The 11,758-nt window shown below is 37.2% G+C and overlaps 1 protein-coding gene across 4 annotated transcripts; it reads left to right on the forward strand.

The window, feature by feature from the left end:
* The first annotated feature begins 3,204 nt into the window (after positions 1–3,204).
* On the forward strand, positions 3,205–11,136 carry LOC121263632 (autophagy-related protein 18g-like). Of its 4 annotated transcripts, none has more exons than XR_005940308.1 (10): positions 3,205–3,808; positions 5,340–5,804; positions 6,270–6,707; positions 7,118–7,363; positions 7,481–8,329; positions 8,407–8,564; positions 9,580–9,712; positions 9,989–10,511; positions 10,659–10,832; positions 10,873–11,136. XR_005940308.1 is itself a non-coding variant. In XM_041166646.1 (9 exons), exons 1-9 carry the CDS (start codon positions 3,629–3,631, stop codon positions 10,661–10,663), a joined length of 2,997 nt encoding a protein of 998 aa, XP_041022580.1. In that variant the 5' UTR covers positions 3,205–3,628; the 3' UTR covers positions 10,664–11,136. The 4 variants fall into 4 exon arrangements, 2 of the variants coding, with proteins under 2 accessions (XP_041022580.1, XP_041022581.1); XR_005940307.1 differs by having other exon boundaries at positions 10,897–11,136; XM_041166646.1 differs by having other exon boundaries at positions 9,580–9,713; positions 9,990–10,511; positions 10,659–11,136.
* The last annotated feature ends 622 nt before the right edge of the window (positions 11,137–11,758 follow it).

Consider the following 11,758-nt stretch of genomic DNA (forward strand, 5'->3'; position numbering starts at 1 on the left):
TGGGTGGAGTCTAGGTCCAAAATACTGCTAACCCCAACACATGGGGCATAACAGTGTGTATCAGCCAATGAAAGTGATAATAAAGAATGTATGAATGCATGAATGCATCGAACTCTTAAAAAAATAAAGGCACTGACGGGAGAAACGTTTACGAAAAGAAAGCCCATTTTTAAAGAAAAACTCCGTCTAGTGATATTTTCAAACGAATGCATGTATGCATGTACGAATAATATGTACGGAATGATGAATGCATGAATGAAAACCTATGTTATTATATTTTAACTGTATAAAGTAATGCTTACGAGTCATCGACTCATTTTAATTTTATATATGTCCCTCCCCCCACAGGAATCGAATGAGCAGTACGGGTCAGGACAGACACGACCCATGGGGAAGAGCACAGGAGTCTAGGCATGAGAGTTTTAATTGTATGAGAGGCATTTTATTGTAAGATTAATTTTTTCCGCTGTAAACTTCTTTTATTCTCAAAGCACATTATATTTTATAACGTAGAGTCTTGCACCTTAGGTATGGAAGCAAAAAGTTTTAAATCAAATGTTAATTCCCGTCATTTTTTCTAAAATCATTTTATAAAAAGTCTCACCACAAGGGCGGGCGTTACAAGATCCCATAGACAGCGCCACTATAAATGACGTGTTTCACACTACCAACTGCTCGGATGACTTACAACAGATGAGAGGGTGGCACTGGTCGCCCAGAAGAGCTCTGATACCTAAGTTAGAGAAACGTGATCTCAATATGCGTATATAAGCCAAAGTTCGAGTTTAGTGTTACCTTTTCTTGTTATTTATAGAGGTGTTGAGGACATAGATAAGCACTAGTTATCCCGTGATAAGCATATGAGATAACCATATTGATCTATAGGCGTCATCATATCACACGGTTAAGCGTGTGGGTCACATGGGCTCTTGGACAGTGCATTCCCTAGTCTTAGGCCCATAGGTTGGGAGAGTATACTAGTGATAGTCTTATAACCAAGGGACCTAAATATCCCTTCCAATCATATATGATATATGATATGGAGATTATAAGTAGAACTTTTCAACCTGCGCTTTGCATTCACATTTCGTGAAACAAAAATATTAAAATCCACAATGAATTCCAATTGTCCCATCACAATAAATGAAAAATTAGCTTTAGCCCTAGAATGATACAACATTAATTAAATTGATAAAACTTTTTTTTAATGCCAAAAACTAAAAATAAAAATCGTGAAATATTATTGTGTGATAAATGTTAATTATGTTCTATCATCGATTAATATATTTGTTATACGAGTGAAATAACAAACAAAACAACCATAACAACGAAAGGATTTACACAAATATATACAAGTATTAACCAAGAGTAAGTTGAGTATATATTTACAAAAATCTACGTAAGAAAATACTAACAAGCTGTAAATCCGAAATGTGTTTTATTAGAAAGAGTGTCTAAAAATCATATTTCGTGTTCTTAAGTGTGTGAGAGTTTCTAGGGCATCACTTGATCTTAAACCATTCAACCTTTAGGGTTTTTAGGTTAAAAACCCCTTCATTTCACTCATGTTATAAAACAAAACTTGAAATAAGGTAAGTACACATGTGGTGATAAAAAACATGGAGGATATACATCCCCCACTATTTGGTTTCAAGGATTCTTTGAAAACCTTAAAACCTTTTTTCCATAAAAACGGGTAAAAGTGTGTGTATCTCACCATTCTTGAAATCCTATGAGATTTGAATCTCATTTTGAGTTGAGAAAGTGACTTGTGTATGCAAGACTAAGAGAAAAATAGATCCTTACCTTGTCTATCCATGAAGGTGGCGAAATCTCCTCTTGAAAATGAATCTTCCTTATTTGGTAGGAAAGAAAGTGCGAGAAAGTATGAGGATCTTCAAGTGAATGTGTGAGAAAAATGTAGAGAAGATGAGAACACATGCAAAACTCAAAAATGGCCAAGAAGAAAAGTCTTGGGCATGTGGCTCTCTTTCCTTTTATAGAACTTTCCTCAATCCCTAATTGGTTGCTTAAAATCCATTGCATGTAAGACAAGTGGTCTTTCCTTCTTTCTTCTTCTCTTTAGCCGAAAATGACTCTTGGCGTTCCCCATCTTTGGATTGCATTGGGAAGGTAAAAGACTTGTGGGTGGCGTGTGGGTCCTTCCCTCCATCTCTTCCATCTATGCTTTTTCTAATTCTCAACTAAGTGCATTGTGCATTAGGGCAAAGAGGTAAAACAACTCAAAATCTCTTCTTTTTCCCAAAAGAGAAACTTTGCATGAGTGGCATATGGCATAGGCGTGTGCCATGCCCTAGCCCTCCACTCCCCTTTCCACTTCCCAAGTTGATATTTCATCTCCTAGTGCTACTTTCCTAGGTGACTCCTCATGTGTCATTGGTCTAATGGTAACTTAAGTGACAAGTGGCAAGTGAAGAGGTGCTTGGGAGTGTGGTAGCCGAAATCCTAGGGGCATATTAGTTCTTTGATACATGAGACCCTTCATTTAATCTTCTAGAAGCTTAATGTATGTTTGACACTTGGCAAAAATCTGACAAATTTGAAATCCCTTGTGCCCCTTCAGTTTCCCATGTAGATTTTTTAGAAAAACTACATTTCTCTTCCCTAGACTCTCATTTCCAAGAATATCTATCTTAGAACTCGAAATTGGGCCAAAACAATGGGTCTAGGCGGGAATTGGTTGGTCGAAAGTCATTTAGTCTTCTTTGGTCCATTTTGTCTCTTGATTTTTTTAGAAGGTTTCTAACATGTTTGACAAGTGGTCAATGCTCTAGGATAGGCGTGCAAGCCACCTTTTGGTGTTTCCCTACACTTCTCTCTCCCCCTTAACCCACTATCAAGTCTAGATTCATAATGCAACACATGCATGACACATGACACTAGTGACTAGGGTTTGGGTCATAGAGTTAAAGCCATTGGGCCTGAGTTTCTAAATAGGGCAGAAAATCACAAGGTATTCTAGGGCTACTCCTTTATAAAAAAAAATTTCTTTATAAAGGCCTCGTCACATGAATAGTGATGATGTTATATCCGAAGGAAAAAAAGTAGTAAATATATATTTTCTAAAAATAAATAGCTTAAAATAACTAATTCCGTTTTAGAATAGATGAGGCTTGTAATTACTAATTATTTATTGCTTAATATTCGGCATTTAAAACTTAAAAGATACACAAAATTTACCCTCCAAAAACAAAAAAAGAAAAGAAAAAAAGCAAGCAGAATTTCGCTTACAAGTTACACCTCAGTAGCGCACAGATTAGAGAGAGAGAGAGAGAGAGAGGGAGAGACAACTTAGATTGAAGAAAGTATAGACAGTGATAGAGAGAGAGAGAGAGAGAGAGGTGGGGAGCTTCGTCAAGGTTTTTCGAAGTCAAACAGAAAGGAAACGGAGGAGAAATCTGTGTTTGTGTTTTCTATTTGTAGGTTTCCATGTCGGATTGCGATCGTGTCGAAGTTATCGGATGACCTATCCGATCGTTTGCGGCGATCGGAGATGTTCCTCTGTGGATATATTGGCCGTGGTGGCTTCAGTGGAGGGGGCGGAAGGCGTTGGTGGACGTAGTAGCTCCGGCGACTCGGCTGAGGCGGTGGTTGTGAGAGGTGGAGGATGATGAAGAAGGGAAAGGGAAAGAACAACGGCTTGTTGCCCAACTCTCTCAGGATCATATCTTCCTGCCTCAAGACCGTGTCCACTAATGCCAGCTCCGTTGCTTCCACTGTCCGCTCGGCCAGCGCTTCGGTCGCTGCTTCGATTTCTTCCGCTTCTTCGGAGGATCTCAAAGATCAGGTATCTAATGGAATTTCTTTTCTCTAATCCAATTTCTATCTAGTTTGTACGCTTTAGACCGACTTTGATACATACCACAAGTGTAAGCCTAATACTTTTTATCTTCTTCTTCTTCGCATGGGGTATTTCATTACATGGCTAGCTAGTCATTGGGATTTTCACTTGAAGCTTACTGATTATCCTAACCTACTGAGTTTCTCAACCAAACTCAAAAAAGCCATAACAGTGGTGGAGCCGGGATTTTATATCAATGTGGCAAAATGGAATGATGGTAACTTAACTCGATTTCGAAGTGGTTTAAGTATATGCAGTCTTCTGGACTATAGATGTTGTAATTAGGCTTTCAACACACATGTCCATACAAGATGTTTAAGTACGAACTAATAGGCTACACTGTCCGAGACTACGTATATAGTCCAAGTTCAATCTTGATTTAATGAATAGATTGCATTAAGAATGAGCAGTAGGATAACAGATAGATTTGCGTATGATATTAAAAGTATTACAATGAAGAAAATGAGTACCCTTTTTTTCCCCATCGATTTGACTAGTTTGTTTTTGTGGTAACTATAAGAAGAGGGGGAAAGAAAACCAATACAATTGGTGAAGGAGACTAATGGAGAATATTTATGGCATTGAAAGTGGTATGACACTTAGAAGAATTAGATCTACTAAAAATTTGAATGGATAATAATAAAATATAAAAAATAATTTTTTGTGAAAAGTATCCATTGAATCTTTGGCCTTTTTTGGAAAATTTTGGCTTTTTAAAATGTTGTATTTGACGTGTAAAGAAATAACATATAATGTATCAAAAATGAAAACTTCAATACGTACTTACTAAAAAAAGAAAGAAAACTTTAATATCTGAAAAGTTCTCAGTTGTATGCGTAAACACTATTTATTCGTGTTGTATATGTTGTTTTTATAAGTTTTAAAATTGATCTTTACCCACTTTTGTTCTTTTGTTCTTCTAATTTAACAAAACTTACAAAATACTTGGATGTTCAAGAAGGGAGGGAGGAAAATTTTTTATTTTATAAGGTTGGGGACCAAAAATTCATGCGATATGGACCTTATCAACTTCTCATCTGTGATCATGCCTATGATGAATTGTTAATGATGGGCCAATAGATCATGCTAATTATTTGATCACACTATTTAATGCTGTACACTATAATGATAAAGACATACAGTTGCCTTTCTCACATATTAGTGAAAAATATAGAATCTTTACTGCATCTGCTGGATTTGTTTTTTCCCATATTTTGTGAGTGTGCACCAAAAGATGGTGGAATTTGGTTTGGAAGTTAAATGGGCATGATGATTACTATGTGGGGAAATGAAAGTGATTTGTATAACACTATGTTTAGTGTTTGTTTGAACTCTAGTGATTAAATGGCTCTATGTTTAGTCTTTCAACTGCATTTGAAATATATCAGTTACTTTGAAGAAACGAGACTGCAATTGGTTTAGTGACATATGTATTCTACTACAGTTAATAGTTTTCTGCACTTTTGTTTGTGAACAGGTAACCTGGGCTGGCTTTGACAGGCTAGAGCTTGGTCCATCTGTCTTCAAACATGTTCTCTTGCTTGGTTATCAGAATGGTTTTCAAGTCCTTGATGTGGAGGATGCCTCTAACTTCAGTGAACTTGTTTCGAAGCGTGATGGCCCAGTTTCATTCTTACAGATTCAGCCCTTCCCTGCATTGCGTGATGGCATTGAAGGATTTAAAAAATCACATCCTTTATTGCTTGTTGTTACGGTGGATGAAACCAATAGTTCAAGCCTTGGTCAACAGCGAAGCAATTTGGGTGGGTTAGGAAGAGATGGTAATATGGAGTCCCTATCAGGAAACACTGCCAACTCTTCTACAGCTGTTCAGTTTTACTCCCTTAGGTCTTATTCCTATCTGCATGTCTTGAGATTCCGGTCTGCTGTGTGTATGGTTAGATGCAGTCCTCAGATTGTAGCTGTGGGTCTTGCCACGCAAGTAAGACGGCCTTATCTGTGGCATTCCGTTTGAACTATTGAGTCTAGAAGTATAGATATGTAGGTTGAATGTCAGTAACCAGCTGATATATTTTCCCCCTTTTGTGTACTTTTGACTCATCTGCCTTTCAAACTCCTGATTCCCAACATTTACTAACTGGGGGAAGAGGTGTTACAGGTGGATTTTGAAGTGAGCACCTCCATACACTTATCATCATAAATATGCATTTAATCTTTTGCATGAATCTCTTGTTTTGGATATCGGTTCAGGCTGTTAATGAAATGGTCCATTTCCATCAGTAATTGATTTTGATTTTGTAGTCTTTCATGGTAATCAGGACATAAGATGTAAATCATATTCTGAAGGTGTGATGCATTGTTACCAATCTGGTGAAGGCAGTGCCATTTTTAATATATGGATTATGTATTACCCAATTTATCAAAACTTGTTGGTATTTGGTTGCAGATTTACTGCTTTGATGCGCTCACTCTTGAGAATAAATTCAGCGTTCTCACCTATCCTGTTCCTCAGTTGGCAGGACAGGGAGCCGCTGGGGTTAATGTTGGTTATGGTCCAATGGCTGTGGGCCCAAGATGGTTGGCTTATGCATCCAACAACCCCCTGGTGTCTAATTCGGGTCGCTTGAGCCCACAAAACCTCACTCCTTCTCCAGGAGTTAGTCCATCGACATCACCTGGCACTGGTAGTTTGGTGGCTCGCTATGCTAAGGACTCTAGTAAACAATTGGCTGCCGGAATAATCAACCTAGGGGACATTGGATACAAAACGTTGTCTAAATACTACCAAGAACTGCTCCCTGATGGATCTAACTCTCCGGTATCACCAAATTCAGCCTGGAAAGTTGGTAGACATGCAGGAACAGATATGGATAATGCAGGGATGGTTAGTCTTTACTTCCCTTGGGATATGTTAAGTACTGAAACTTTATATGTAATGTTATGAACATTATTGACATCTATATTCGGCCTGTTAGATATGATGATCATTTATTGATATCTTTAACACTTGATGTATAGATTTTTGGTTTTCTGGGTAATTCATTGATGCATTTTTATCAGATCATGCAAAAATTTTTATGATTTTTTGGCCATCCTTAAAGTCTAAACATGTGTGAAAACTACCTGCCTAGAGTCACATCTACCTTTCGGTCTTTCTTATTGAAACAAACCTTAATATTTCATTTAGTCTTCTTTATGAAAATGTTGGAAAAAGAATGAAACATTAGAAATATATACATATATATATATATATATATACACACATTATGATTCAGTAACAATGGTTGATTACAGGTTGTTGTCAAGGATTTTGTTTCCCGAGCTGTTATATCTCAATTTAAAGCTCATACCAGTCCGATCTCTGCACTATGTTTTGACCCTAGTGGAACCCTTCTGGTTACTGCCTCAGTGTATGGGAATAACATAAATATCTTCCGGATAATGCCATCTTGCACTAGAAGTGGATCAGGTGTTCTAAGTTCTGACTGGAGCTCTTCTCATGTGCATCTTTACCAGCTGCATCGTGGAATAACATCAGCTGTCAGTATATTTCAATTCAAGGATGATTATTGGTTTCTACGTTCATATTTTCTTGTATGGCCTGGATTTATACTAGATTTTATTGTATTTCTTATCCTGTGTTTATGTATTTGACAGATAATCCAGGACATTTGCTTTAGTCATTATAGTCAGTGGATTGCAGTTGTTTCATCGAAGGGAACTTGCCATGTTTTTGTGTTGTCCCCATTTGGTGGCGATGCAGGGTTCAGAATTTTTAAACCCCAAGGTGAAGAGCCCTCCCTGTTTCCTGCTTTGTCTGCTCCCTGGTGGTCTACTTCATCTTGCATCACTAATCAGCAATCTTTTCCTCCGCCGCCACCACCGCCACCTGTTGCCCTATCTGTTGTGAGCAGAATAAAGTACAGTAGTTTCGGATGGCTTAATACGGTTAGCAATCCTACTGCTGCGGCAACAGGAAAAGTTTTTGTGCCATCTGGTGCTGTTGCTGCTATTTTTCATGATTCTTTATCTCAAACTCTTCAGCATGCTAACTCAAGGGCCAATACCTTGGAGCATCTGTTGGTTTATACTCCATCGGGCTATGTAGTTCAACATGAACTTCTGCCATCAGTAGGGATCGAAGGATCTGACAATGGTTTGAGGATCCAGTCATCTTCGTTTGTACATATGCAGGAGGATGAGTTAAGAGTGAAAGTTGAACCTAATCAGTGGTGGGATGTATGCAGAAGGTCAGATTGGCCAGAGAGAGAGGACTGTGTTTCTGGTACCATTATTCATGGCCAAGATGCTACTGATATTGTTCAGAATAAACCAAATTCAGTTGATAACTACGGAATGGCTTTTCTGTGCATAAATGATGGTATGGCAATGAAAAATGTGGCAAAGAATTATTCCGGAAAGCCTCATGAAAGATCCCACTGGTACATATCTAATGCAGAGGTGCAGATAAGCTCTGTCAGGTTTCCGATATGGCAAAACTCTAAGGTATTTCTACGGTTGCAGTTGTCATGCCCGTTATCTTCTGTATATTTTGGTAGTCACTTATTTGTTCATTGTTATAGATATGTGTTTATATGATGGATTCTCCAAGAGTTGATATTCTTGCTGGTGGAGAGTTTGAAATTGAAAAAGTCCCCACCCATGAAGTTGAAATAAGGCGTAAGGAATTGTTACCTGTTTTTGACCATTTCCTTGGCATCAAATCGGATTGGAGTGACAGGTAATGACCATTTATTTTATGGTTACCTTCTTGTTTTGGTACCTATATAATGATTGGTTTATTGATTATTATCATTTGGTGTTGTATCCTGATAAAAGATTCTTGTTTTGGTACCTATAGACTATAAATGAATGATGGTTGGTTGGAATGCTAATTGAAAATGTAAATGTCATACATGTCATATCTATTGTCGCAGTCATGAGAGCAGAATAGGTGGTGTAAATTTCTGGTCTAGGTTTTACATCATATTTCGTTCATACCAACACAATAGATGGTTACCATCTTTGTTCTTTCCAGGATCTTGATAGAGCATCCCAAATGTTTAATGATGGGTGTAGCTTGATCATTGAGTTTTAGGCTACGTTTGGGTAGTGAGAATACCTGAGAAGTGTTGAGAATGTTTGTGAATAGTAGTGAAAAAGTAATGAAAAAGTAATAATAAAATATTAAAAAGTAGGTGAAAAGTAATGAATAGTAGAAAAGTAGGTAAAAAGTAATCATAAAGTAAAGAATAGTAGTGAGAGTACCTCAAGTACTCTCACTTGCCAAACACAGCCTTATCCTTTCTTGACTCAAATTTAAGAAATACTAGCGTTTGCTACTACATTTTTTTTCTTTCAATATTTCATCATTCACATTGATTCTTTGGCTGCTACAGTTTATCTAGTTAAGTGTGCAATCATGGAGTCTACAAGCTTTTTCTGAGGAAGTCCAAATCCTCTCTTTACTTTTGCATGTGTTAACTTTGTAGTGTTACTTACCCCAAAATCTTTGGACCGATGTCTACCTGCTCTGAGATATAAACTGACATCAAATCTTCTGTTGGCTAAGTGGAGATTTTCAATACGTTGTCTATCAAAATTTGTCTATCATAAAAGCCCGTCAACTTTTCTGTAGAGGCTGTATGTGCCTACGTGTATCTGTTTTATTATACTGAGTGTTTCTGCTATTTATCGAGTGCTTGTTTGGCTGTTTGATTCACTGATCAAAAAACTTGTTTGGTTGTATGATTCAGGGACCTTTCTGGCGGACGATGTCTTAATTCTACATATTCAGAGCCTCATCCAGGTGAAGGCAAGATTGCAGAAGAGACTGTTATTTGTCACTCAAAGCCAGCATCACTTAGTTCAACTGAAAGCTCGGATGGGGTAAGAATTACATTTTCAAAGATAAATCATATTAAGGCATCGTTTATCCATATGTGATGGATTGAAGACAATCTGTCAAATGCCGAAAGTGATTTCTCTTATTTATGCAATAAATTATTGAAAGAAAGAATCAGAACAACGATCCTATTTCACCAGGATGTCCAAATCATTCAATAAAATATCCAGCGTGCAGTTCTGATTAACAATTTTTTCAAATTAACAGATTGAGTCCATATGAATACTTCTTTTATTAGTTTATCTTCTAATTTCCTGGCAGGGTCATCAAGAAGAATCGAGCATTTGCTTGACTTGGATCAAGTTAATAGTGAGAAGTCTTGTGCGCCTAGTTGCCAAACTTTGAATGAGATTTATGGGGAAAGAAGAGGGTGTGCCATTGTTGAATCTTCCATTCTGAAGCAGAATTCTTCAAACATTGTATCTATTCCATCTGAACACTCAAAAGATGCTGATTCTCAATTTGATGGTTGTATCCATAGTGATGCCCCATGTCTAAACAGTAGTGGGAGACCTGAGGTCTCAGTTTTAAGTACTGACCTATATGCTTCTAATATAAATACTACTGGTGAGGGGTCTACCACTGTGCACAATCCTGTTGATTTTGGATCGTTACTTCAGGCGGGGTACATGGAGGTAATGCAGCACAGTGGTAGCCATGGACTAACTGAAGATGGTACTGTTGATGTTGCGAGCAACAGCAACAATCGTGAGGGGGAAAAACTAGGAGAGGATGGGGAGGATGATGAAATGTTTGGCGGCATGTTTGCCTTTTCTGAAGAAGGTACATAACAAAACAAAAAGTTATACATGTAACAACTGCTAGACTAATAATGCCTCTAATTCTTTCTGATAAGTGTGTTCTTGTTGCTGTTTGTTTTATGCGACTCAATCCATTATGTTTCGTCTGTTTTATTTCTAAGTTTTGCAGGCTGACGCATAAATTCAGAAAAGCTCCAATTGTGCTAGTTATAGATTCATGATTTCATTGAAGATATTGGAGTGTTCTGCTTTAGGGCTTCAAGCGTAGGGATGGATGGTGTAGAACATACTGTAAATAATATGCGACCGCCGGGCAACGAGCTAAAGCCTAAGTGTTGCCAGGGTGAGTATGCGGTTAGTCCAATCTCATGTACATTCTGTAGATTGAAATTCATAAATTTGTGCAGGGTGCTGCTTGTTTCAGGCAAGGGGAAGGGAATGAGTTGAAAACCTCTCGGTATTGATAAGAGATAAGTTTCCATTTCCGGTCTTTGAAAGTTTCAGTGAAGACCGTCTATGTACAGATGAGTTTGTGTTGCCCAGGTTTTCTCCAGCTGTATAACGTTTTTTAATTATTATTTTTTTTCTGGGGTTTGAAAAGTAAAAGCAAATGAAAATGACAAAAACAGACAAATTGACATTGTGCTCGGCTGATTTTATTCTTCTTCTTCCCTTCCCTCGTTTTAATTGCAATCGCGTAGTGTTCCACAAAAACTATTGAAGTAGGGGATTGGAAGATAGATGATGTTTAATGGGTTTTTTTCTTTCCAAAAAAATATCCTATGAATTATTGGTGTCTTGATCTGGATGGAATAAACTTCCATGAATGCCATTGGTAAATGAGGAAGAAAATGTACGAATAATTGAAATTTATGTAACGGAAAACCAGGAAAAGAGCAACAAAGGGGCGTTATCCTAGGGAAATATTTTCTATCGACTAAAAAAAATGGAGAAATGTTTTTCTTCAAAGATTTTGTCACTTAATTATGTATTTTAAGTAGCTTTTATTTAAGTTTTTATTTAATGAATAAACTTCTATTAAACTAAAAAGAAACATACAAAAGGAGAGAGGGAGTAGGAAATCCTAACAAATTAATTCGTCACAATTAATAAGACGTATATAATTAAAGAAAAATTTTACTCTTCATCTTTATATCATACACTATACATGATTTTTTTTTCTGGTCTAGTGGGATGAGGTGGTAGATTAAAGGATTTCTTAGGCAGGCTAATGATAGGATGTGTGATATTTATAATAGCCAGAGTGGA

This window comes from Juglans microcarpa x Juglans regia, chromosome 4S (genome assembly GCF_004785595.1).
Source record: "Juglans microcarpa x Juglans regia isolate MS1-56 chromosome 4S, Jm3101_v1.0, whole genome shotgun sequence".
NCBI classification, from domain to species: domain Eukaryota; kingdom Viridiplantae; phylum Streptophyta; class Magnoliopsida; order Fagales; family Juglandaceae; genus Juglans; species Juglans microcarpa x Juglans regia.